This window comes from Somniosus microcephalus, chromosome 5 (assembly GCF_052327205.1).
Source record: "Somniosus microcephalus isolate GS21.2 chromosome 5, FLI_Smic_1.0, whole genome shotgun sequence".
Classification (NCBI taxonomy): domain Eukaryota; kingdom Metazoa; phylum Chordata; class Chondrichthyes; order Squaliformes; family Somniosidae; genus Somniosus; species Somniosus microcephalus.
In genome coordinates, this window is record NC_140991.1 from 291,715,914 (window position 1) to 291,743,263 (window position 27,350).

The window sequence follows — 27,350 nt, forward strand, 5'->3', positions numbered from 1 at the left end:
AGCTACTGTCACGCGTGCGCTGGCGGCTGATTGGCAAAGGCTGTGAAATAGGCTTGATTGGGGTTGGGGGGGGCGGGTGGACAAAGGACTCAAAAGAGGGAGAAACTAAGTTGGAAATAAAATGAGGAATTGAAAACAAACAGCTTGGTCCATTTGATGCTGCAGGCAATTCATGGATGCTGTTCAGTAATTTAGTCTGGACTATCAGTTTGCATTCAAGCACCCTGGAGTTTGGATGACCAATATGAATTGGTGCATGAGGAGGGACATATTTCTAACAATTCCTGCTCATCATTCCCACAAGAAGTGTTGGGGAGCTCAAACTCATCTTCCCCCAGCCCCCACCAATCCTCCCACAAGCTTGCCAGGAAATTAGGACAGAATAAAACAAGTACAGTAGATTAAATACAGCCAGTCCCTTCAAGGCACTACTAATCCACACTACAGAAAAGAAAGACTTGCATTTATATAGCACCTTTCATGACCTCAGGGTGTCCTAAAGCGCTTCACAACCAATGAAGTACTATTTGAAGTGTAGTCACAGTTGTCATGTAGGAAACGCGCCAGCCAATTTGCACCCAGAAAGGTCCCACAAACAGCAATGTGATAATGACCAGATAATCTGTCTACTGTGATGTTGGTTGAGGGATAAATATTGGCCCCAGGACACCAGAGGAAAACTCCCCTGCTCTTCTTCAAAATAGTGCCATGGGATCTTTTACATCCACCTGAGAGAGCAGACGGAGCCCCAGTTTTAATCTCTCATCCGAAAGACGGCCCCTCCCCTCAGCACTGCGTTAACCTGAATTACGTGCTCAAGTCTCTGGAGAGTGACTTGAACCCATGACCATCTGACTTAGAGGCGAGAGTGCTACCTCTGAGCCATGGCTGCCAAAGGGAAAGTCTGAGACGAGCAAAGGCCATTTGGCCTATTAATCTTTGGTCCCCTTAAAACCTAACTTTTCCATTATAGCATCTTGTTGCATTTTGAATCTTCCTGATGTCTCTACTATCCTACCGAGCAGATTTTTCCAAACATTACATCTGCTGTGGGGGCAGTATTCCTCACATCTTACAAAATGCCAGAGGCACGTGGGTAAAAGGACGCCAAGAGGCTAAATTCTCTATCTGTATATGTTTAATAAGCAGAATCTAAAGGGTCCAAAGCAGTCCAAAATTGAGATTTTCCAAGCACCACTTTTTAACTAATTTTATTGCTGAATTTGCTTTCAATCTTCATCCTAAGATTTGAGGTATTCAACATTCAAATATTAGTGTTCACCAGTCATCCGAAAGGATTGTATGTCACAGTCCCAGCCTTCGCCCACAGTGTTGTTAGACAAGTCAACATCTGGGGTTAGACAACATCTGAGTATTGTGATCCTCTCCAATACATCAGGAGACGTGAAGTACAAACTACAGTATTTCATTGTCAAGAGCACTGGGTTGCACAAAAGAACAGCGACTCAACTCTGTTAATTTGTATAATTAGGTGAGTGTCCTACGTGGGAGGTTCACTGTCAAAATATAAAGTGTACAGACCATTTAAAAAGATCCCCAATTTTTGCAGATGATTATCAGTTAAATGGCTGTCATGTATCTGATTTTGTTTTAGAAAATCCTGACCATGATTCCCAGTGAAGAGGAAAAGCAGAAGATCCAGGAGGCCCAGCTGCAGAATCCTGACATTCCTTTGGGTTCTGCAGAGCAGTTTCTTCTAACTTTGTCTTCCATTAGTGAACTTTCAGCCAGACTCCAACTTTGGGCCTTCAAACTAGACTATGAAACCGTGGAGAAGGTAACTTCGACCTAGAAACAAAATGATTTATTATATGTGCAGCACTTATTAACAGCATGAACCTTATCATGTCCAGTCCAACAGATGGATAAATAATGTCCGATGGGACCTTGAGGTCTTTGCTGCTTACACCATGGGTATAAACAGAAGTGATGATTTGTTGCTGTCGGTAAGGAATATGTTAGATTTCCCACTGATGATTATGTGCAGCACAGTGATGCCACGATGTTGGAGAAAGTGTCGGGAGGTGTCGTTTTGAGCATGACTATGATTGCACGGATGAATTTAATTTGTTCACTTTAATCCCTAGCATGTTTATTGGTTGCTGAGGGTATGTTTATTGTTTAAGGCGCAGCATTCTATAGTATCTCAATAATGCAGCTTAATGTAGTTTGAAAGTTTGTGTCCTGAAAGGTCCCTATAAAGGTACAAATGTAGTTCCCTGAAAATTATCAATGATCAATACTGAATAGCTGATGCCGCAAACTGTGTGAAGCTGCTAAACTGTAAGGAATTGCAAATGGGATTGTCGCTCTAGCCGTTCTGTCATTTAATGAGGTAGCTTGGTTATGCAGCAAAGTTTTCTGGAAAATAGTTATGTTACGCAAGCCAGGAATTTACACAACTAATTCCTTCCCCTAGCTGCCTTTTTCAATAAGCAGAGAGCCCACTTCTTGGTGTAGTGTATATGTAGCTTCTGGGACTCCAGTATGTAACTATTACATTAGATCTATTGAATGATCCTAGATATATTGTACAATGCATCAACTGCTTGTGACCTTGGAGCTGTGACATCTTCATGTTCTGGTTACAGGAAGTTGCAGAGCCTCTACAGGACTTGAAAGAAGGAATGGACCAGTTAGAGAATAATAAAACTTTAAGATACATCCTGGCTACATTACTGGCTATAGGCAACTTCCTAAATGCATCAAATGTGAGTTTGAGTGTTGTCTTTCTCCGGTTTGTTCTTTATTACTTTATGACATGTACATCAGCGTTGGAAATCTTGGGAAGAGCTCTTTGGTTTCTCACTAAAGTGCATCGTGTCAGCTGTTCCATTATAATTTTAGATGCACATCAAACTGATGCACAATAATCTTTCTCCCTGTCACATGGAACTATAAATGTTTGCAGCACAGAAGGCGGCCCTTTGGCCCATGATCAATCGCACATAGAAATTTATGGCACAGAAGGAGGCCCTTTGGCCCATCGTGCCGGAATGATCCAAACTGCGCAGCGCCCTCGACAGGGCATCTGGGACCTGTGTGGACAGGGTAAGCAGCTGTGTATCCCTTTAACCAATCAGACTGAAGAACCAGGAAGTGTCAGTTAGAATCATGAATTCAATATCAAATCAAGTACAGAAAGCAAAAGAAAGATTGGATTAAGAGTGACACAAAGAAAAAGTTTCCAAAAAAATTGCATTTACTTTTTTAAAATCTCCAACAATAATTAAAATCTGAAGGAATGAGACTCCACACTTGTAAAAGTTAATTTTCAGTGCCAGAGAGGTTGTTTGGCAGTAATTAAGACTTGGCACGCTGTTAAAAGGATCAGTGCAGGAACTTCATGCCGTTCAAATCATTTTAATGGGGAGCCAGATGGCGAGATTGTGTTTTCGCGCAGCTTATGGATGAGTGCCATGCAGGAAACTTGGATATTGGGACTGGCGATTATTAGGGAACATATTGCAAGGCTTTGCTCCTGATCTGGAGCCTTGCTCAAAGAGAGTGTTTAACAACAAATTGTAGAGGTCTGCTTTCCTGATTATGAACCCTCCCCCGCTTCCCCCCCCCCCCCCAACTAAATTTTCCCATTAAAATTACTCCCCTAAGCTTATCCTGTTTGTAGGGACAATAGAATTGGAAAAATGAATTTTTAAAAATATTATACACTTAAGGTGAGAAAATAATGTCAAGTAGCAAGGAATGGCTAAGCTCGGAGCACAGTGAAAGAATGACTTCACTTTATAAAAAAAAACTTGGAGAACTGGGATAACAACCAGACAGGAAACCTTAGCAAGTTCTTGTTGGGGATTAGCACCTTAGCTGGGAGAGCTTGATAGAATCTGTTTATAAAAGGGGAAGAGCTGAAAGCAACAAGAAAAGATGAAAATGAGAGGGATTAAGATGATCAAAGGAAAATTCACAGTTCTAGTAAGCCTTTCTAGCTAACAGAGCTAACAAATAAGATGAAATGAAAACAGAAAATGCTGGAAAAACTTGGTAGGTCAGGCAGCATCTGTGGAGAGAGAAAGACTCCGGGCTAGAAATTAATCTCCTTACCGACACTCTGTAGTGCCATGAAAGGCGATAAAATGGCGGCCACTGCTTTTTCACCAGCTGGTGGCAGGTCCCGCGGTGGCTGCCATATTCCTCTGTACTGCCGGTAACTGGCAGCGCCCTGGGGAAAAATATACCGGCACGGTGTCGTCAATTAGCGTGCAACGCCGACTTAACTTCACCAACGCGAACTTCGACCCTAGCGCTGAATTCAGCCCTGGGTCCTAAGCACGCCAGGTTAACCTGACGAGCAAGCAGGCTGACAGTGGCGATGTCTGAAGCTCTTAAAGGGAGACACACATCATTCAGGTAAGTTTGAATTTAAGGGTTTAGATGGGTTTTTTTCGATTTTATTGAACTGCTGGCTTGCTACAATAGATGTGAAAAGTTTTTTTTTTTTTAAGTGTTTAGGGAGTGCTGCTGAATGATAAATGAAGGCCTTTGAGAAGACAGAACATGCTGCGAATACTCAGCAGGTCACGTAACATCCGTGCAGAGAAAAACAGAGTTCACATCTCAGGTTGACATGCTGCCTGACCAATTGAGTATTTCCAGCATTTTATGCTGTAATTTCACATTCACAGCATCCGCTTGCAGAGGGAAGAGGAAGACACAGAGGAGGAGGAATCAAATGGAAGGATGCATCCCAGACAACTCCTTTGTGGCCAGGATATCCGGGATGGAATCATCCGCCTGCGGTCCCACTGGCTGGGCAGGCTGCCTCTTCTTGTTGACCCACTGGCAGTGCAGGCTGCCTCTTCTTGTTGACCCACTGGCAGGGCAGGCTGCATTTCTTGGGTGTGTGAAATGAGGAAGGCACAAGGGTGGAGTTGTGCTGACCCGGGAGGGCGGGAAAGCAAGAGGTGCATAACTGAAGGAGGATAACGTATGAGGATACCAGCATCTTGTATCCTTTCAGCCCTGCCGCTGGCCAAGGGCACAACCATGCCCCTGCCAAGAATGGCCTGCACTATCTCCTCCAAGGGGGTGAGGTGAGGCTAGGAATGAGAGATGTGCCTTGTCATTGGTGCAGATTGTTGGTAGGTGAGTGATTGGGGGGCTGGGGGGGTCATGCATTGAGCAGTGTGTGAGGCTAGTGGTGCAGTTGGTAGGAGATGGCTTTTAAGATGCATTCACTGACCTTGACCAGTGGTTGAGGTCATGAAGCTGCTTTTGGCACTGGAGCCAGGTGGTGGGCTTGCTGAGCCATTTGTGTTAGTGCTGAGACAGTTTTCCCATTTGTTGAGGTTCGGAAGGTAATCTGGCTTTAACAGCTGAACATTCACATTTGGAACTTCTTTTAAATGTTGAATATTTTTGAAAGGTAGAAAGGGCTGAAAAATGTATCGATTCACTGCATTTTATTTTGTACTGCTTCAGTCTGCATGGCCCCTTTAATTCTCGGACCTCTTCATTGCCCACAATTCCTTGCGAGCTCCACAGCTTCGCTCACAGAGGCTGTGGGAAGCTGCAACGCTGGACCTGGACAGAAACTTCGTCTTGGATCCCTTCAGCAACGCCACCAAGACGGCGTTGCACGGAAGGTGAGCGCTGCGCCACCTATCTCCATGCCCCTCGGACCAATTTGACCCGGTTAGCGTTGTGGCCATTTCCAGTGGCGGCAACATTGCTGGCGAATACAAATGTTTCCCCCTTAACGTTTCAGGTTGACAACCTTTCATCAGAACTGGAAAATGTTAGAGATTTAACAGCTTTTAAGCAAGTACAAAGCCAGGGAAAAGAGAGACAGAGAAAGAACAAAAGGGAGAGGTCTGCGCTAGGGTAGAAGGCGGGAGTGATTAAATGACAAAAAGGATGAGGGTGCAAGGCAAAAGGGGGTGGTAATGGGACAAGTATAGAAACAAAAGATGGGTCCAGTGGAGGTGTAAATAGTTACAGCAGAATAGCAGTGGGGGAGGGAAGCATGGACAATTTGGCAAAGTGGAGGGGGTTTGCCATGGCTTGGGAATGTGGAGGAGTAAGGTAGGTAGACCCCAGGGTTGTGGACCACCCCTCTGGCCGTGTACCGATAGGGGATCCCCACCCCAAGCACCAGCCAACACCTGCTCCACTGGTAAAGTGCAGGAGGCCAAGGACCGAGAGGTCAGCGTGGTAGTGGGATGGAGAGTTAAAGTGGCAAGTGACCAGAAGCTCGGTCATGCTTGCCGACTCAAAGGAAGTGTTCAGCAAAGCGATCACCCAATCTGCGTTCGATCTCCCCAATGTAGAGGGTAGCGAATACAGTATACTAAATTGGAAGAAGTACAAGTAAATTGCTGTTTCAGCGGGAAGGAATGTTTGGGGCCCTGAACGGCGGGAAGGGAGGAGGTGAAAGGGCAGGTGATGCATCACCTGCACTTGCGCGGGAAGGTGCCGTGGGAAGCAGAGCGGGTGCTGGGGGTGATTGAAGAGTAGACCAGGGTGCCGTGGAGGGATGGTCCTTCAGAATACTGAGGGGGAGATGCGTTTGGTGGCCTCGTGCTGGAGGTGGCAGATTTTTTTTTAAATTCATTTACGGGATGTGGGCATCGCTGGCAAGATCAGCATTTATTGCCTGTCCCTAACTGCCCTTGAGAAGGCGGTGGTAAACCGTTGCCTTGAACCGCTGCAGTCTGTGTGGTGAAGCTACTCCCACAGTGCTGTTAGGTAGGGAGTTCCAGGATTTTGACCCAGCGACGATTTAGTTAACCTACCATGGTCAACAAATGAGGTAAGAGGCAGTAGCAAGGTAAAAGAAAAGGCTTAAACATACGCAAGGAAAGATAGAAATCCAGCAGACTGGGAGAGCTATAAAAAGCAAAGGAATACAAAGAAAGTCACGAGGTGCAAAAAGAGAATATGAAAAAAAAAATGAAAGCTAACAGCAAAATGTTTATATAAATATATTTAAAGAGAGTGTTAAAGGAGAATGTGGGCCGACTAAAGATGCACGCAGGCGAGACTATAATGGACAGTAAGGAATTGGCAGGCTTGTTAAATGAATACTTTGTATCCATTTTCACTGTGGTATCTTGAGGTGGCCATAGATGGAGACGGACACAGGTTAACTCGTAACATGGTTTAATCAACACTTGCACATAAAAGCTTCTGCCATGAGGCAGCAAAAACAAAGAGTACAACAAGTACAGACCAGACTTAACTCAGGAGACCAATTGCCACAGCACCACCTGGTGGATCAGGTTACTCATAACCTCCCAGGTTACTACATTCACAAGAAAGGAAGTGGGAAAAAAACAGTGGTACAAAGGAACCTAAAAATAAGTCGAGGGCAGGAACTTAGTCAATTTAATATAAGTTTTTAAAAATTATAATGGAGAAAATAATGAGGCCTACCTCCAAGTGCCAGCAATGTGATTATAAATCAGCAGAGAAAAAGTTAGGGAACTGTCCTATTGGGATCAATTTACTTCCTGGTTGAGAGGTCATCTTTTATGCACCTCTCCACTCACTGAGAATGACTTCTGAGTGGCTGGAACAGCTGCATATAAAAACTACTAGCCTGAAGCCAGGCATATTGAGAATAAGGTTGCCTTGTATGCTGATTTTGAGTATATTACATAGGATATACAGCACAGAAACAGGCCATTCGGCCCAACCAGTCCATGCTGGTGTTTATGCTCCACTCGAGCCTCCTCCTGACTTTCCTCATCTAAATCTATCAGCATAACCCTCTATTCCCTTCTCCCTCATATGCTTATCAAAGCTGCCCCTTAAATCCTTAAAGCTGTCCACCCTTTCCACCACAGCCCCATCCACATCCATGGGGCTGTGGTGGAAAGGGTGGACAGCTTTAAGTTCCTCGGAGTCCACATCACAGAAGACCTCTCCTGGTCCCTCAATACCTCCTCTCTGGTGAAGAAGGCCCAGCAGCGCCTATATTTCTTAAGGAGGCTGAAGGGATGTAACCTGTCACCCCTGATCCTCTCTAACTTTTACCGCTGCACAATAGAGAGCATCCTGACGAACTGTATTACAGTATGGTATGGCAGCTGTAGCTACTATGACCGGAAAGCCCTGCAGCGGGTAGTCAAAACTGCCCAACGCATTACCGGCACCCAGCTACCGACCATAGAGCACATATACCAGAAACGCTGTTTACAGAGGTCACGGACCATCATCAAAGACCCTACCCACCCCAGCCACAGTCTGTTCGCCCTCCTGCCATCTGGGAGACGCTACAGATGCATTCGCACCCGTACGACCAGATTTAGGAACAGCTTCTTTCCCAGGGCTGTCATCCTACTGAACTCCACAAATAAACTCTAAAGCCTGCACATCTGCCAATGCATTTTGTTATGGTTATGTTTATGTTAATGTATTACAAGCCAAATGTATGTTGAATGTTTAAATGTCTTAATCTAAATGTACACTCTCGGAAGCCGCAAGCCTACATTTTGTTGTACTGCACTTGTGCACTAACAATGACAATAAAGTTGATTATGATTATTATTATGATTATGAAATGCATCTTTACAGTCCTCATTATGGCGAACACTTGAATGACAGTCGGTTAGGATCCCATGAAGGATTGTCACCAACACCGTTCATGAACTCCAGTCTAATGGGAAAAGTTTCAGAGAGGGGAACCCTTCCACCATATGGCAGAGATCCAGGGATACCAGGATGTCAAACAGCCTGCCCAATTTCCTTCACTATTCACAAGTAAGGTTGCAATATGTTTGAAAGGAGCGAGAACCGGAGAGGACAGTTTGAAAGGAGCGGGAGCCGGAGAGGACAGTTTGAAAGAAGCAAGAACCGGAGAGGACAGTTTGAAAGGAGCGAGAACCGGAGAGGACAGTTTGAAAGGAGCGGGAACCGGAGAGGACAGTTTGAAAGGAGCAAGAACCGGAGAGGACAGTTTGAAAGGAGCGGGAGCCGGAGAGAACAGTTTGAAAGGAGCAAGAACCGGAGAGGAACCTGGTTACCAGGACGCCAAGTGGGACAGCCAGGGGTAATGTGCAGGCCAGGTGTGTGGAGGAGACACGCAGGCTACTAGAGTCACCAGCGCCATGGAGAGGACATTAAAGAGTCGCTGTCAGCCCAGTAGATGGCGTCTGTACCACGGTGGCTGAAGATTGTCGGGCAGGAGTGCGGGAAAGGCGGAGCGAGGCGAGAGCGGACACTATTGTGATGGCGCCGATGAAGATGGCTGCCGTCCTTGCAGTTAAGTGTCCTTTGCTGCTTGGTGCGCTCGGCTCGTTAAGAAAAAAGCATTTCACTGACCGGATTTCACTTGTTGTATTTGGTTATATGACAAATAAAATTGAAATTGAATACTAGTTGCTTCAGTCACTCCCTGTGGTAGCGAGTTTCACATTCTCACCACTCTTTGGGTAAAGAAATTTATTCTGAATTCCCTATTTGATTTCTTGGTGATTATCTTATATTTGATGGTCTTTAGTTTTGCTCTTGCCCACAAGTGGAAACTCTCTGGCCCCGATTTTCTGCCAGCCGGCGGGCGGCCGGTGGCCGAAAATCGCCGAAAAGCGGGTCGCGACCCCCCCCACTGCCTGATCCCCCGTCCGACTTTCGGACCGCGGTTTCTCCGCGACCCGCTTCAGTCCCGGCCGCCGCTGGCGGGACTGGTCGTCGGAACACTAATGACCAGTTATTACCTTGTTGAAGTAGATTTTCCGGGGCCATTGCGAATTTGGGGCTTTCCCCATGTGAAACACGCCTGCAGGGATCCCCGCTGATGAGACCTGGCATGAAGCTTGCCGGCTTGCTTGCTGTCAGCTGCAGGTCCATTGGAGAAGCTGCGATTTAAAGGGACAGCACTTGTATGTTGAAGGACCTTGTTGCAGGCTTGGGGCTACTTCTTCAAGGCTTAGGCACAGCTGTGGAAGGTTGGAGCCTCACACACTTCTCCAATGCGATCTCCTGGGAAGCCCCTCTCGCCACCCTCACTCAGCACTTCCTCAGCGGAGGCATCTACGAGAAGCATGGGACGCCTTTTTTCCCTTCCCTTCTTGCCATTAGAGGATCTCCAGCAGCAGAGGCGGCAGCAGCAGGATCAGCAACAGGAGCACCAGGCTGCTGCTCACTCACCTGAAGCTGCACAGGCCAGAAGGGGCCAGCGCTTGGAAGTGGCTTGAGAGCACCTTGCTGCGCTTTAGTGGGCCATGGGGACCCGTTTCTGCACTGGCAGTCCTACTCAGAAGGACTTCCATGAAGATCTGGTTTCTCTGTTCAACAGATGGCCAACGCTCCTCAACAGATGTCATTCTCTTATGAGCACTCACCATGTTTTCCGTACCCTGGCGAGTTATCTCCTCCATGGAGGTTGCCAACCTTTCCATGGTGATGCGTTCATGCGCCAATGACTCCACAAAGGCTCTGCTCATGGTCGCTATGGACTCCTCCATTCGCTCCACACTCGCAGCGACCCTGGAGACAAAACCTGCCAGAGACTCCTGCATCTGTGCATGGAGATCCATCACCTCTTCTCTTGCAGATGGGCCCAGAGGCAGAGAGTCGACATGCAGCGCAGCTGAGCTGAGCTGGCAGAGTCCTGCGCCCTCCGACGAGGACGCTCCACTGCTGTCCCTGTCTCCAGAATCTGCTGAGGCTCACTTGTGAGCTGTGAAACACCAGGTGACAACGCTACTCTATGTCCCGAATGTCCCCCTGAGATGTGAGTGTCTGCGCTGGTGCTGGGTGCGCTTACTTCTGCTGACGCTGCGCCCTCAGAGGTTGGAGCTCCCTCTGAGGAGTCTGGCTGCACAGCCTCTTCCTCCTCCACAGTTAGGACGGGGGCTCTGGATGGTACTGTGGGGGAGTAAAGGAAGGAGTTAGAGATGTAATGCCAAGGTTCTTCTGGTGACTCCCAGCAAGTTGGCATCTGCTGACACCTGCATCCATGCAGCATTGGTCTCAGTGGGAGGCCTCTTCCTCCCTGACCTAGGGAAGAGGACCTCCCTGCGGGCCCTAACCCCATCCAATAATGCCTGCAGTGAAGCCTCGTCGAATTTTAAGGCAGCTCGGGGTCTGGCACTGGCCACAGCTGCTGCAGGCTCCTCTGCCATCCTGTATGGTTCATTTGGAAGCCTTCAGAGGATGCAGTGCTTGCTATGGACCTTGAAAGCACCACGAATGATGACATCATACTGTGGGGATTTCTGACTCGAATTGGACAATTAGCAAGGCTTCCCACATGCTGGGAATTAATTGGCCACTTGAGGGAAAATTGCGTGGAGCTGGCTGACACTTTGTGTGTCAGAAATCCCACATTCGGGAAAACCCGACTATTTCCCACACAAGCCGAAAATCGGGGCCTCTGTGTCTACTCTATCAAAACCTTTCATAATTTTAAAGGCGTCTATGAGGTCATCCCTCGGCCTTCTCTTTTCAAGACAAAAGAGACCCAGCCTGTTCATCCTTTCCTGATAGGTATACCCTTGCATTTCTGATATCATCCTTGTAAATATTTTTTGCTCCCTCTCCAGTGCCTCTATATCCTTTTTATAATTATATTGATTTTTTTAAATCAATCAAAGATGGAAAGCTGCCTAGAAACCCTGGTATAGGCCCAGCACTGTGCAGAGAAGCAGCTAATAGTGCGACATGTCGTGGTGTCATTTGTAACTAGCTTCAATTTTGCAGTTTACTCAGTTTAAAAGTAAACTACAAATAGGTCACACGTAAACAGTGAGTCAGTATGGGGGAAAAATTCAGTTGTTTGCGCCTCCCATTAGCGCTTTAAGAGGGCGCGAATGGGGCGCAAAGCAACTAGCACCCGGGCGCTGTGATGTTTGCGCCATTCGTGAAATTAACTAGACATTTTGCGGCGGCGCTAAACACTATCGCCACAATCTCCTGCGCCGGCAGATTGTGACGTCAGTCGAGCGTGCAGCGCCCCGGACCGGATATTGAGTGGCGCCCCCTGCCTTACCGCCTGCCGCTAGCAATGACAGGTTGAGGGGAGCGTTATGCTGTCAGAAAGGGACTAGAGGAGCGCTATTTAAAGGCGACCGCTTCCTGCCTTTTTTGTCGGTGACATTTTTGCACCACGCATTCTGAGAGAGAGAGAGAGAGAGAGAGAGAGACTTCTGGAGAGATTCAACGCTGTGTGAAGGAGTTTTGAGTACTGAGCAGCACTTTGCAGGTTTATTTTGATTTGCCCTTCCTTGCTTTGCCAGCGCTCTGAGGTAGCGCCTCGATCCTCGGCCTTTGCGCCTTAAGGCAGGTGTGAAGCGCCTGATTTAGCGCTCCAATCACCTCCAGGGGCGATAAAAGCCAAGTTTGCTGTTGGAGGCGATAATTAGCGCCAGGTGCTAAACTTTGCGCACGGCCGATAATGGTGCCCCAAACAGGGCGATACTGAATTTTTCCCCATATGTCTTTAAATGCTATGGGGGGAAAATTTGGTTGGTTTGTGCCTCCTGTTAGCGCCTTAAGAGGGCGCTAATGTGGCGCAAAGCAACTAGCGTCCGTGCGCGGCGATGTTTGCGCCACTCGACACTACCGCCACGATCTCCTGCGCCCGCAGATCGTGACGTTAGTCGAGCATGCAACACCTCGGTAGCACCCTGGACCGGATATTGAGTGGCGTCCCCTGTCTTGCTGCCTGCCGCTAGCAATGACAGGTTGAGGGGAGCGTTTTGCAGTCAGGAGGGGACTGGGGGAGCACTATTTAAAGGCGACCGCTTCCTGCCTTTTTATGTCGGCGCAATTTTTTCACCATGCATTCTGAGTGAGAGAGAGAGAGACTGCAGGAGAGATTCAACGTTGTGTGAAGGAGTTTTGGGTACTGAGCAACACTTTGCAGGTTCTTTTTTATTTGATCTTCCTTGCATCGATTTAGAAGAGACTGTGGGGGCTGCAGTCTGAGCTCTTTCCTGGGCCTCTCCATTGTTCTTTCCAACAGATTTGGTGTACAGGTCTCTCCACGCCTAGGTTCAAGGCTGCAATGAGCAGGGTGTGGATGGAGAGCAAGATCGACCCTCCCCTTTAAGAACTGGCCGACACCATTGTGTCTGTGTTCCATCGCTGACTGACATCACATGAGCTTCGCCAGCGCTCTGAGTTAGCGCCTCGCTCCTCGGCCTTTGCGCCTTAAGACAGGTGTGCAGCGCCTGGTGTTGTGTTCCAATCACCTCCAGGGACGATAAAAACCAAGTTTGCAGTTGGAGGCGATAGTTAGCGCCAGGTGCTAAACTTTACGCCTAGCTGATAATCACTCCCCAAACGGGGCGATACTGAATTCCTCCCCCTTTCTCTTTATATTCTGGAATTTTGGCGTTGGACCAAGATCTTAAAGGGATCATATAGAGATATTCGGGGCTTGTTGGACAGACTAACCTTCTTGAACTGCAACTGTTTTGCTGGGATATCTACACTGTTATGGCGGTCGACAGGAGAAATTTTCCACAAAAACGAGCACTTTGTACTAAGCACAAACATTCACAATGTACCCTTCATATTCTCTCTCCCTCAGTTTTCTCTCAATCTCTCCTGAAGGCACTGACTCATGTTGGGGTACAGTTTCATGGGTGTCGGCAGCCCTCCACACAGATTCAGTAAGTGGCGATCGGCTATTCGAGTTAGGGAGCACTGCAGCCTGAACTCGGCCAGAGCTCCCACGTGTGTACTTTCCAGCATGGGTCACTGGATGATGAGCAGGAGTGGGAACCGCGGCAGATTTATTTTTTCAGCTCCATAATCCAGGGGATGAGGTCAATTGTAGTGCCACCCATGTCATTGCTCCTCATATTTCTGTTTTGTATTAAAACAATTAATTTTTAAACATTTGACTGAATCGCTGACGGTAAGATCATTCTTTGATTGCATATTTGTACCTTCATCTGCTTAAATAGGGCCGGACTCTCTGAGGCAAAGACCCCCTGAATGTTCAAATAGTCTCGGCCGCGATTATCAGCTCTGAAATTCTGATTTTGGAAACACAGGAATGATGGCTGAAAGCACTAAAAAGATATCTTTGTGGAGTAAGCACTTTTCTCCCCTTCTCTCCGCAGGCTAAAGGCTTTGAACTGGGGTACTTGGAGAAAGTACCAGAGGTGAAAGACACAGTGCATAAGCAATCTCTGCTGCACCACACTGCAACTATTGTGGTGGAAAAATTTCCAGATAGTTCCGACCTGTACTCAGAGATTGGGGCCATCACGAGGTCAGCCAAGGTACGTCAGCGAAAAGAAATTCTGTCTGTCTATTATCCAGATGCTGCAGCTGTATTTTCCAACCAGAGCAGAAGGTAACAAAATATTGTCCTGCCTTTTACCCAAGAACTCATTAAGTAAAGGCGGTCGGGGTATTTTGGAATCCTTCGCTACCTCACTGCATTTAAATGGGGTCTCGGGAATTGACGAACTTCACCCTGATTTTCAAGTTGTAATATTACCCAAAACATTCAGACATAAATATTGTTTTGGAGTTGAGGAAGACGAAGACTTGATATGTCACTCATAAAAGGGAGAAGGTTGTAAAGTTGCATATGGAATCCAGCCGAGAGAGTTGAGGTTATGTAATACTACCTTAAAAACAGCTCTCCATTCCACACTCCCTGTGCAGTAGACATTACTGAGGGGAGCAACTTAATGTCTTCATAAGAACAGAAGACATAGGAGCAGGAGTAGGCCATACGGCCCCTCGAGCCTGCTCCGCCATTCAATAAGATCATGGCTGATCTTCTACCTCTACTTCCAAAGCAATCCATCCGCCACTGAATCGCCTTCTCAACTTCATCCCTTATCTTTAGCGCAGACCATCATAGCCTTTGAACCCCTGTGCATGGCGCAAGACTCCCTAAGCCCCAGTGCATGGCTCGTTGCCTTTGAGCCCCAGCGCATGGCGCAAGACTCCCTAAGCCCCAGTGCATGGCTCGTTGCCTTTGAGCCCCAGCGCATGGCGCAAGACTCCCTGACCCCTCTAACCCACAGGAGAAAAGGACCGATGTCAAACAAAAATTAATAGATTCTGTGGGAGTTATTTTATCAACCTGTCTCAACAATTCTAAGTCCCTCTGGAAGGAGCCATTTGACAGTGAAGCTCTTTCATTGACATAAAAAAGCATTTTCTATTTTAAATTTCAGTACAGTTCTCTTTTCCTTCGACTAAGCTTTATTCTTCCTTGCATATGTGCACAGCCAATAAGCCAATGAAGTACTTTTGAAGTGTAATCGTTGTTGTAATGTAGGAAACACGGCAGCTAATTTGCGCACAGCAAGCTCCCACAAACAGCAATGTGATAATGGCCAGATTTTTTTTTAGTGATGTTCGTTGAGGGATAAATGTAGGCCAAGACTCCCCTGCCCTTCTTCGAATAGTGCCGTGGGATCTTTTGTGTCCACCTGAGAGGACAGACCTCTGTTTAACGTCTCATCTAAAAGACGGTACCTCCGGCAGTGCAGCACTCCCTCAGTACTGCACTGAAGTGTCAGCGTAGATTTTGTACTCAAGTCTCTAGAGTGGGGCTTGAACCCACAACCTTCTGACTCCGAGGCGAGAGTGCTACCTACTGAGCCATGGCTGACAGCTGAGGAGGGGGGCAAGCATTCACTGACTGGCACTGCAATCCACACCCTGGCAGTACTGAATGCTGTAAATTCTATAGTGTTCAATATAACAAGGATATGAAGAGTAACAACCCTGGGCCATCCGTAGGAAGCTCCCAGTGTTACTAGCTAGTTTGCATTAGTTGCCTGGAATTGCGAAGGGGCTGAATTGGTAAGATTGCTGCAATCTTTAAGCTTGTTTGTAGCAATGTTAATTCAGCTCCTTCTCACTGCCAGACTCAGCAGTTGCTCCAAATCAGCACCTGATTCCCTGACGTTGTAACTGTCAGCATGCACTGTTTAAACAAAAAACAGATTGGAAAAGCGCAAATGAATGTCAAAGCTGCGTGTAGCTTTTCAAAATTGTTTAATTTTACTTGACAATGAGATCACTTCTCTAAAGTGCGATACGTGGTTTTCCTGTTCTTTTTCTTATCACGCATGTATCCTAATTTCTTTGTATCTTTAAGAATGACCTCGCAATGAAACCACAGAAACTTGACAGTAATGTGTTAACAGGGTGCAGTGCTCAATAATCAATCAACCTCAAGGCAGCCTGGTGCAGATTACTTTACTTGCCCTGCGATATAAAATATGACCCACTAACCCAAGTCACTTTTAATGTTTAAATGTTCTCATCAACCCTGAACTGGTCTTCACATATTGCATTACATTTAAGTTAGAAGGCAATTGACAACTGTCAAGAGGCACTTCATTTTTTATGCTCTTATTTCTCAGCCATACAAAGGGGAGGCCTAACCCGAACCCTTACTCCTTCCATTTCTTCATACTCTTAAAGCAGGCATCCACTTTTTTCTTTGTCGTATTGCCACCAGCAACATGAAATCTGTTGGCCTAATCAGTTTAGGCCTGGGCAGCAATGAGAGCGGGGTGTTTTGTAACTCTGCTGTCAGCCATGTAAAAGATAGGTTTACAATCCAGCTGGCCTGTCGGGATCTATGTTCCTGTAGCCTCATCCTCACTGGAATGACTCTATATGTCATTAATCAAATATGGGGAGCAGTTGGGAGTCAACATTTGTTAAACTGATTGCTTTATCATGCACAGGGGCTTCTTGGAATCCCTGAGGTCCCTTTATCTTAAACTGTTAACCATTTTACCAGCTGAAAAGGAGACCTCCAAGAATTTTGCTGATTGCCTGTGTTTACTGTAAAACGTATCAGTCTAACGATGGTTATCACCTTTTAATCTGGTTTTTCATAGGAAACCACTGATACAGTCATGACCTTAAACAACCTAAGGGTAGAATTTCTCTGCTACACAGCTGGTGGCATGAGCACACAGAATGGGCAATTGGAGCCCATGAAATCAGGCGGAGATCGCACTCACTGGATCTCTGCCTGTTGTGTGCCAGCTTGCAATAGTCTGTCCCAAGGTGAGCGGCGGCCTCATTTCAGTCCAAAAATCAGTGCAAATGATACTGAAATGAGCTCAGGCAAGATTCTCCAATTTTCTCCTGGGCAATGCGCTGTGCGCACCAGACAATAGAGGTGTCCTGTGTCCTTAACCAGCTTATATCCAGGCTTGTGCCTAGAAAGTATGCTCCTTTAAGAGCTGTTGCTTCATGCCATTTCTCTCCCTTGCCCACTCTACCCCTCAGCTGATGGTAGGCTGCCGCTGTTGAAAAGTAACTACAAAAAAAATCGTATTATTTTAGTAAATGTTTGTGCTCACAGTTGAGATATACTCCCATGGTGGTGAATGGAACATTTTTGCATTTTGATCATCCAGTATCATTGTCGAGCACTCCCTCCACTCTGACCCACTTTGTCCCAAAAACACGCTTAACCCCAGCTAGTATGATGTACCCATTTCCTTCTGATTTCATACCTGGAGTACTGTGCACAGTTTTGGTCTCCTTATCTAAGGAAGGATACACTTGCCTTGGAGGCGGTGCAACAAAGGTTCACTAGATTGATTCCTGGGATGAGAGGACTGTTCTATGAGGAGAGATTACGTAGAATGGGCCTATACTCTCTGAAGTTTAGAAGAAAGAGAGGTGATCTCATTGAAACATACAAGATTCTGAAGGGGATTGACAGGGTAGATGCTGAGAGGTTGTTTCCCCTGGCTGGAGTGAACTAGGGGGCATCATCTCAGGATAAGGGGTCGGCCATTTACGTCTGAGATGAGGAGGAATTTCTTCACTCAGAGGGTTGAGAATCTTTGGAATTCTCTGCCCCAGAGGGCTGTGGATGCTGAATCTTTGAGTATATTCAAGGCTGAGGTAGATAGATTTTTGGACTCTAGGGGAATCAAGGGATATGGAGATCGGGCGGGAAAGTTGAGTTGAGGTCGATGACCAGCCATGATCTTACAGACTGGCAGAGCAGGCTCAAGGGGCCGTAAGGCGTACTCCTGCTCTTATTTCTTATGTTCTGATGCTCTTAAGTAATAGAAGTGAGATGACCAAATTTATTATGCTAAGTACCCTAACAGCTGGTAGAGAGGAGATATTTGTCCCATTAGTTTGAGTTGTATTCAAATCAAAGTCCTAGAAGTAAAAATAAACATTGTTCTACCCTCTCGCACCACCCAGTCTCCATAAAGTCCAGCCTAGCTTTGGCCCTGGGTAGATCTAACAGCTCATTCCTGAATGATCTGTATTCTGCTGGCACTGTCCTTTCTACTTCTGCTCCTTGTTTATATGGCACTAAGTTCTGAAATAAAAGATAATCACGTTAAACCTAGAAAAATGGTTGTCTGTGCAGAAAAGCTCAAATTATTATTTTTTAATAACTGTTATTCTCAGGTTGACTTTGACCAGCTTCAAGAAAGCCTTTGTCAGTTGGAGAGGAGATGCAAAGCCTCATGGGATCACCTAAAGGCTATTGCGAAACATGAAATGAGACCCACCCTGAAGCAGAAAATGTCCGAGTTCCTGAAGGATTGCGCCGAGAGGATCATCATTTTAAAAATTGTTCACAGAAGAATAATAAACAGGTACAAGATGTGGATTCTTTCCACAAATGATCTATCTCTCCATTGTCCTAATCTCTACTTATTTTGTGAGAGAGTTAAAGATGTTTTCATAGTTTTGTTTTAGGGATTTTTTTTTATATCCAGAAAGCTAGGCATAGGCCAAAACCTATGCTTCAGACACCTCCAGAATTGAAAAAAGTAGGAGAATACTAAATGAGTGGAGAAGTAGTGGAGAGGTGCGACCAAGCTTGTTTTTTTCTTTAAAAAAGGTTGTTGGTCGTATGGGGAAAATTTAATATTTGCAGAGCATTATGATTAACTTTAATCCTCTTTTATTTCTGTTTATTTTGAAATAAATGGATGTTTATGAGGATAAAAAGATTTTTGAATGTGCACGCACTCATTCTTGTAACGTGGGGGGAAAAAAATGGTTTGCTGTGAGTTTTTAAAGCTGAATATAACAGCCTAGAATTCGGAGTAAGTGCTACAGTGGACTGCAGTAACAACTTGTATGTATAGAGTGCTCCTCGTGTGAAAGGAGATGGCTCAGAGCACTTTACAATAAAGAGGAAATACTGAGCATGGGAAAAGGGAGAGGAATGGAGATGCTGTAATGGGACACCTAAGGCATGGTCAAAGGGTTTGAAAGCAAGCAAGGAACGAAGGTGCAGGGTAGGTAGGTCGAGAATCCAGAGGGTGTGAGCATAGCAGCTGAATGAGTTGTGGATCAGAAGTAGCATGCCAAGAAGTGATAAGACATATACTTAATTCCTCCCCTTCTCTCTCTGATGCGCTATCAATTACTCATAAAAGACTGAGAGTTAAGAGAGTAACTAAAGGCTTTTATTAACAAAAGAATGAAGGTCTGCCTCGAGTGGTCGACCGGTCCAGAAATACAAAGGGCTGGGGAGCAGTCACCTTTATACTAGGACTTGTGGGAGGAGTCAGCCGAGGCATGTCCAGGCATGTACACAGTGGAATACAAACAGTGGTTTACCACACTCTCCTGCCCCTCATGCTGAGTTCCTGATCTTAGCTGGGTCATCATAAGGATGGTGGCTTCCCACAGGGAGGAAGGGGAAAATCAAAAGTTAGCCAAGCTCTTAGAAAGCAGTTCAAAAGTGGGATCAATACAGGGTTGGGAACAGGTCATCCACCTGCTAGCTTGGATAATATATCAGTATATTTGCATTGTGCCAAAATGTGTTCAAGACTGTGCTGACAGGGGAGCCTAGTCTACCAGCAGTACAAATTGGAAATCTGGGCACAAACTGCTTACAGTTTTCCAACCAATGTGTCAGGTAATCTTGGGCAGTGCGTGTCTGGATTTCCAATTTACACTGGCAACCTAGGCTTGTGAAATTGTCTCCCACTTTGACTCCCTCACAGTAGGAGAAGGTTTCTTCTGTGTACTAGGTGTAGTAAAATATAACCATATTCTTTATAAATAAAGACTTGCATTCTTATAGTGCCTTTCATAACCTCAGGATGTCCCATATCTCTGCAATTTTTTCTCCAAGTATTATCCAGTCCCTTCTGAAAGCTACTATTGAATCTGTATCGACCACCCTATCAGGCAGTGCATTCCAAATCCTAGCCACTTTGAGTAAAAACGGTTTTCCTCGTGTTGCCTCTGGTCCTTTTACCAATCATCTTAAATCTGTGCCCTTTGGTTATCAACCCTTCAGCCACTGGAAACAGTTTTCCTTTATATACTCTGTCTAAACCCTTCATGATTTGAAACACCTCTGTCAAATCTCCTCTTAGCCTTCTCTGCTCTAAGGAGAACAACCCCAGCTTCTGCAGTCTATCCACGTAACTGTAATCCCTCATCCCTGGAACCATTCCAGTAAATCTCCTCTGTACCCTCTCCAAAGCCTTTATGTCCTTCCTAAAGTGTGGTGTCCAGAATTGGACACAATTCTCCAGCTGGGGCTGGACTAATGTTTTATATAGGCCTCACTTCCTGGCTTTTGTACTCTCTGCCTCTGTTTACAAAGCCCAGGATCCCATCTGCTTTATTAACTGCTTTGTTAACCTGTCCTGCCACCTTCAAAGATGTGTGCACAATCACCCCCAGGTCTCTCTGTTCTTACACCACCTTTAAATTTATACCATGTAGCTTGCATTGTCCCTCCTTATTCTTCCTACCAAAATGTATCACTTTACACTTTTCTGCATTGAATTTCATCTGCCATGTTTCTGCCCATTCCACTAGCCTGTCCATGGAGAAGTACATTAACTTCTCTGCCAGGTGCACTCCTCATACTACTGAATTTCTGCTACTCCCCTCATCACAGAGCAGTTTGGCTCAGAACAGTGTCTGGACTTTTTCATCTACTTGCTGCCCCTCGGCGACATCATCGGAAAACACAATGTCAGGTTCCACATATACGTTGAGGACGCCCAGTTCTACCTCACCCACCCCTCCACTGTCTCTGATTTGTCACGCTGCTTGTCTGACATCCAGTACTGGATGAGCAAGAATTTCCTCCAACTAATTATTGGGAAGACCAAAGCCGCTGTCTTCGGTCTCCGCCACAAACCTCCATTCCCTAGCCACCAACTCCACCTCTCTACCTGGCCACGCTGTTAGGCTGAACCAGACCTTGGAATTCTATTTGATCCTTGCATGATCTTCCAACCACATATCCAGTCCATCAATAAAACCACCTACTTCACCTCTGTAACATCGCCCATCTCTGACGCTGCCTCGGCTCATCTGCTGCTGAAATCCTCATTCATGCCTTTGTTACCTTCAGACTTGACTATTCAATGCTCTCCCGGCCAGCCTCCCATTTTCCACCCTCCATAAACTTGAGCTCATCCCAAACTCTGCCCATATCCTAACTCGCACAAAGCCCCATTCACCCATCACCCCTGTGCTCGCTAACCTACACTGGCTCCCGGTCCGGCAATGCCTTGATTTTAAAATTCTCATCCTTGTTTACAAATCTCTTCATGGCCTCGCCCCTCCCTATCTCTGTAACCTCCTTGGGCCCTACAACTCTCCAAGATCTCTGCACTCCTCCAATTCTGGCTTCTTGCGCATCCCTGATTTTACTCGCTCTACTATTGGCGGCCATGCCGTCAGCTGCCTAGGCCCTAAGCTCTGGAAGTCCCCCCTCCCCCCCGAAGCCTCTCCGCCTCTCAACCTGTCTGTCCTCCTTTAAAACGCTCTTTAAAACCTACCTCCTCTTGTCCTAATATCTCCTAATGTGGATTGGTGTCGAATTTTGTTTGATCATGCTCTTGTGAAGCACCTTGGGATGTTTTACTATGTTAAAGGTGCTACATAAATGCAAGTTGTTTTTGACTTTGTTACAGGCAGAAGGACGAGAGGCACAAACTGGCACTTTTCAGGATTTTTTTTACCTCTTTTCCAAGGAAAGCACTAGGAAAAATCCCGGGCCTTTTAAGTAAAGTGTATTTTCACCAAGTTTCATTTTAAAAGGCACTGGGGTTGACATTAACTTGTCGAAATTGGTATTAACGGGCCTGTAATGGCCTTGAAATGGGGTCGGTAGCCTTACCGCCCAAATGCTACCACTTTTACGGGGCCTACCACTGGCCAGTGAAGCTCATGCTGGTTCAGGTCATAAGCCACTTTTAAAATGCAAATCGGAAGTCTATGATGTACATAGAACCTCGATTGCCATTTTAGGACAGAACTGGTCTGATCCTGTGCCGTGCACTCTCCAACCAGTTGCACTGGCAACAGAGCCGGAGGCCCTGAAAAGGTAAGTTTTAAATTTACTTTTGTAGGAACAGGAGTGTTTCTCAGGGTCTCACAAGAATAATCAGGGCTGCTGCTGCTCCAGGATCCTCCACCAGCCCCCTGCCATGACAGCGACACTCCCAGACTCTCATTGCTCCTGGCTGGCAACCTCTGGACCACTCAATATTGGGTAGGCCTCAGTCAGGATGCCGCTTTGTGCCTGCAGCTCACCAGTTTCAATTAAATGAGTAAGGGCCTCAAAATAGCTCCGACCTCTCTGCTCCTGGATTGGGCCGACCGGCCAAAAGTTAAAATCAACCCCATCTAGTCGAAACGTGCTTAATATGCAAAATGGAAGTTATTTTCTCCACAGACTAAACATAAGCAATTCATTAGCTTGTCTAGGCAATTGAAAAACATTCGCACACCCATTGTGTGGAAAGTCCTTTGATTCCTATCTGTCAACTGGAGAGAGAGAGAGAGAGAGAGAGAGAAACAGAATCTGGCTTTTTGGGAAGTCTATGAGGTCAGTTAGGCTTTTAAACAGAGAGCTTCAAAAGGCTTAAAATCAGAAATTTTGGATTACAGTTAGACATCTTGTTTAGGCCCAGCAAGGCTTTTAGGGAATTGTGGATGTTTTTCATGCATCAACCCATAAAGATAACTTGTACTTATTGAACTATATGAATCTGATGATAATTGTAACTTTGTCTCACTGTGAAATAAAGTAGCTTAATAATTTTCATCAGGCTGCACCTCACTACCAAGTGTTTTCAGAAAGATTGAAAAAGTACGCATTTGAAAGACACGATTATCAGGTTGAGATTATAAGGGGATGCTGTTGTTACATGCCCAAGTTGCGCTAACATACAAGTAGATATAGGACAGTGTGTGTCACCTCCTACAAAAGGAAAATGTTCATATTGCTGATGGGAATCTGACACCACTGAACCTTTGAAGATGTCTACAGCACACCCAAATTTATAACGGGCACCCTAAGGAAAAAGGCTTATATGCTATAAAATGAACGTCAGTGTTTGTTATTGATTTTTTTCCATACTTGATCTTCACTGCTTATGGTTTTTTGGGAAGAGGATGAATGAAGACTGAATGGGAAGCTTCCCTGAGATTCATCACCTGGTGGGAAAAACCATGCTATTTTGCACTCTCAGAATTAACCTTTACCCTTCTGCGATTGTGCTTTCCTATGGCCTATCTTTGGGGGTTGTTATTATTTTCAATGTCTAAAATGTTCCCAGGTGCCTCTATCTGGTTTCCCCAGTACTAGTTGGAATGGTGGAATCACCCAATAGTTTTATCTTGAATAACCCACCAGGATGCAGAAGTTATAGAACCTCCTGAAGTGTGCCCAAAAAAGGCACTGTGCAAACTTGGACCTAAACACTCACCGTAGGTGCGGTTGAAAAGTTATTTTCCCCAACTCCACCCCCAAGTCTTGTTGGATGTGAAGATGTGTTTGAAGTTTCCATTTGTTTATTATTCCACTGAATATTTCAAGTGATTCTGTCGAAGCATTTGGGGTCTTTGTCTGTTCCATCTGTTGCTCACTCCAACAATGCTGCACAGCTGTGATATTTGCTTGATTCTACAAACAGGGAAACAATAAACTGCAATTAAACAATAAAAGGCCACGTGCGTGGATGAGCACCCAAAATTCTGGATGATCGAAGAGGAAAATCAGAAGTAAAATCTGGCGGTCTTTCAGTTTGGCAAGGTTACTGTATTACATCTGAAACCTGTTCAATGGGATCTCTGGCAGAAGTGAAATTATCCCATTTTCCAGAGCATCTCCCTTGAGCATAACTCATAACTACAAACTCGTATACATTGGGAAATGATTGCTGTCTGTGGAAATGCTTCTGTAAGGAATGCTCTCCTTAACGACATCCCATCAAGCATTTGCAACTCTATCACTGTCCGTCTTGTAAAAGAATTTGTACAGTTAACCATCCTGCATGCACAATTTGCTCCAGTGATCAGATAGTCACATGTGCAGTGTGCAATGTATGAACAGATTGTTCTGAACAACATGTTCCTTCCTTCCTTCCCCTTGCCTTTCTAGATTCCATGCATTTCTACTCTTCATGGGACATCCCCCTTATGCAATCAGAGATGTGAACATTCACAAGTTCTGTAAGATCATCAGTGAGTTTGCTCTTGAGTACCGCACCACCAGGGAGCGAGTGTTACAGCAAAAGCAGAAACGAGCCAATCACAGAGAAAGAAACAAGACCAGAGGCAAAATGATTACAGATGTAAGTAACATTTATTTTTTGCCAATATTCACTGGGGTGGGGCTGAACATTCACTGATATCCTCTGTGCCAGAGCTTCAGCACTTCATCAATAGGCTTCGTTTGAGCTGTGGATAGCAATGAGTTGATGATTTTGGGTTTGCAAAGCTTCTTTACCTCAGAACAAAGAAATAATTTACTGTTTTTTGGGAACAAGCTGCAGCTCTCAGAGCCTCCAACTGAAGCGTTGCCATGGGGAGAATCTCTTATTACAGGGATGGAAAAAGTGACATTTGCTGGAACCCTCTCCCTGTCATTCACCATTACTGCGAGAAATCTTACTGTCAGCCAGTTGTAGAGCCGCTTCGATTGCAGATGTGGAAAAAGCCTGAGATGTTTTCAATCCTTTTTGGAGGCTGTGTGTGTGGTGGCCAGAATTGCAGCAGGGATCCAGAGAGATAAGAGGGTGGGGATAGGAGGACAGAGCTGAAAAGAAAACTGAAAAAAGGCCTTTACTAGCAGCGACCTTTTAGGTTTTTTTTGTTGGGGGTGAAATTCTCCACATAAATAAAGGGATGAGTGAGCTGTGGAGTTCCCTTTGATCCCATGTCCCTCTGCTTGGTCACACTGAAATGAATCTGCCCCAGAAAAGCTTTAACCTTCTCCCTCAACCTAAATAGAAAAATGCCACAGGACTTTGCACATAGGTGAGTTTTGAGAGTTTGAAAATATTTGATTCATTTTGTTGGCAACAACTGTGCATGAATGAAATCACGCACTGGTTTGAGCATTGTAGGGTCTTCAGAACCAACTAATAACGCAACAAACCAGTAAAAACTCTCAAAGGCTTATTTTCTTCATATATCTTGTAAATCTAACCAACAGTAACCAACTCTTACCTTAGACTCCAGCCTTGGTCTATATTCAGCTATCAACATTCTATTTCCTCTGAACTCAAAAGTAGCCCCTGAATCACCTGTATGTCTTCAAGCTGCCTCCAGGAAGTTCAATTTCCTCTTTAATTCCCCTCTATAAAAATCACTGTAATTCTCTGTAAAGCCCAAGCCCATCCACAATTTGAATACTGCTCCCATATTTTGGGAAGCTCTTGTAGCACCTCTCTTGGGGTTCTGGACAGGATGCAAGATAAATCTTAGCACCTGATAGGCCTCTGTCTGTATAAAGAACATAAGAAATAAGAGCAGGAGTAGGCCATACGGCCCCTCAATCCTGCTCCACCATTCAATAAGATCATGGCTGATCTTCAAACTCATCTCCACTTTCCCGCCCGATCCCTATATCCCTTGATTTCCCCCAGAGTCCAAAAATCTATCTATCTCAGCCTTGAATATACTCAATGATTCAGCATTCACAGCCCTCTGGGGCAGATAATTCCAAAGATTTACAAACCCTCTGAAGAAATTCCTCCTCATCTCAGTCTTAAATGGCCGACCCCTTATCCTGAGACTATGCCCCCTAGTTCTAGACTCTCCATCCAGGGGAAACAACCTCTCAGCATCCACCCTGTCAATCCCCCTCAGAATCTTATATGTTTCAATGAGATCACCTCTCATTCTTCTAAACTCCGGAGAGTATAGGCCCATTCTACTCAATCTCTCCTCATAGGACAACACTCTCATCCCAGGGATCAATCTAGTGAACCTTCAATATCAATTTACCGCTAGCCCCCAGTATCACTTTCCCTTGCAACCTTTCTTCCCTTTCTCTATTTTACCACTAGTGTGGTCAGTGTTCCTCTTCACCTGACTTTCTTGCTGCTTTTGAGCTGGAAATACATTGTCCTACATCATTTTCCTCATCCCAGCATTCCCATTATTATGTACAATAAAATTACAATGCCTCTTACTTTAGCTTCTTAGAAGCATCTCAATCTAGAAGACCTGATAAATGGAAACAAAAACAGTTGATCGTATCTAAAAAATAAATATTTTCTATGTGTAAGCTGATATCAATGCCATTGTTATCGTTATACAAGAAAGAAAGATAGTTTGCAAAGGAAACTTCATTTTTCTGCAACATTTGGAGGAAAGTTTCCCCTGAATGCTGGGTGAAATCATAAAAATGTATCTGTTACATTTTACAATTTCTGTGCTCCTGCAGCAGGGAGGAAATCTCTTCCCCCACCTTCACTGCTTCCCGACTGTTCACTTAAAAAGCTGTTCTGTTTCTTGAACTGTAATGCCAACATCTACTAATTGGGCTTGGATAACATAGTAATACTGTCTGGTCCCAACAGAATTAACTGTTCTTTGAGTGATTTGATGTATTTGAGATGTTTCACGGTGTACCAAGGAGGATATCACAACAATGCTCAGGGGCAGTAAGTAAAGCAAATCAGATGTTGGGATGCATTAAAAGGTCAATGGTGAGCCAAAATAGTGAGGTAATCCTGCCACTTTATAAATCATTGATACGCCCACACTTAGAATACTGTCTACAGTGCTGGTCGCCGGAGCACAACAAAAATATTACAGCTATTGAAAGAATACAGAATGATTGAGGGGATGGAGGGATTGGATTATGAGAAGCAATTATGTAAATTGGGCATGTTCTCACCAGAAAAGAGAAGGTTGAGAGGGGATATGATTCCTCTTTTTTGGATTCTAAAGGGCCTAGATAATGTAGACCATGACCAGCTATCTCACCTGGTACACAGCAGTAAAGCCAGAGGAAGCAATATTTCAGTGAGCATGTGGTCAATCTATGGAACAGGGTCCTGAGGGAGATGGTGGAAGCAGTTAGTATTGATTCATTCAAATGCAAATTAGATAGACGTCGTTCAGAAAATAACAGTTTGAGATACAATATTTGAGTAATTTGAGAC

General features: G+C 45.3%; 1 protein-coding gene across 8 annotated transcripts in view; it reads left to right on the plus strand.

The window, feature by feature from the left end:
* Window positions 1-27,350, plus strand: part of fhod3b (formin homology 2 domain containing 3b) — a 724,225-nt gene that overhangs the window by 653,169 nt on the left and 43,706 nt on the right. For all 8 annotated transcript variants that reach the window (XM_085989128.1, XM_085989121.1, XM_085989122.1 and 5 more), the window contains 5 exons: window positions 1,616-1,798; window positions 2,613-2,732; window positions 14,055-14,216; window positions 18,364-18,554; window positions 24,335-24,527. In XM_085989128.1, the coding sequence (XP_085845254.1) occupies window positions 1,616-1,798; window positions 2,613-2,732; window positions 14,055-14,216; window positions 18,364-18,554; window positions 24,335-24,527 (849 nt within the window). The remainder of the gene's footprint in view (window positions 1-1,615; window positions 1,799-2,612; window positions 2,733-14,054; window positions 14,217-18,363; window positions 18,555-24,334; window positions 24,528-27,350) is intronic.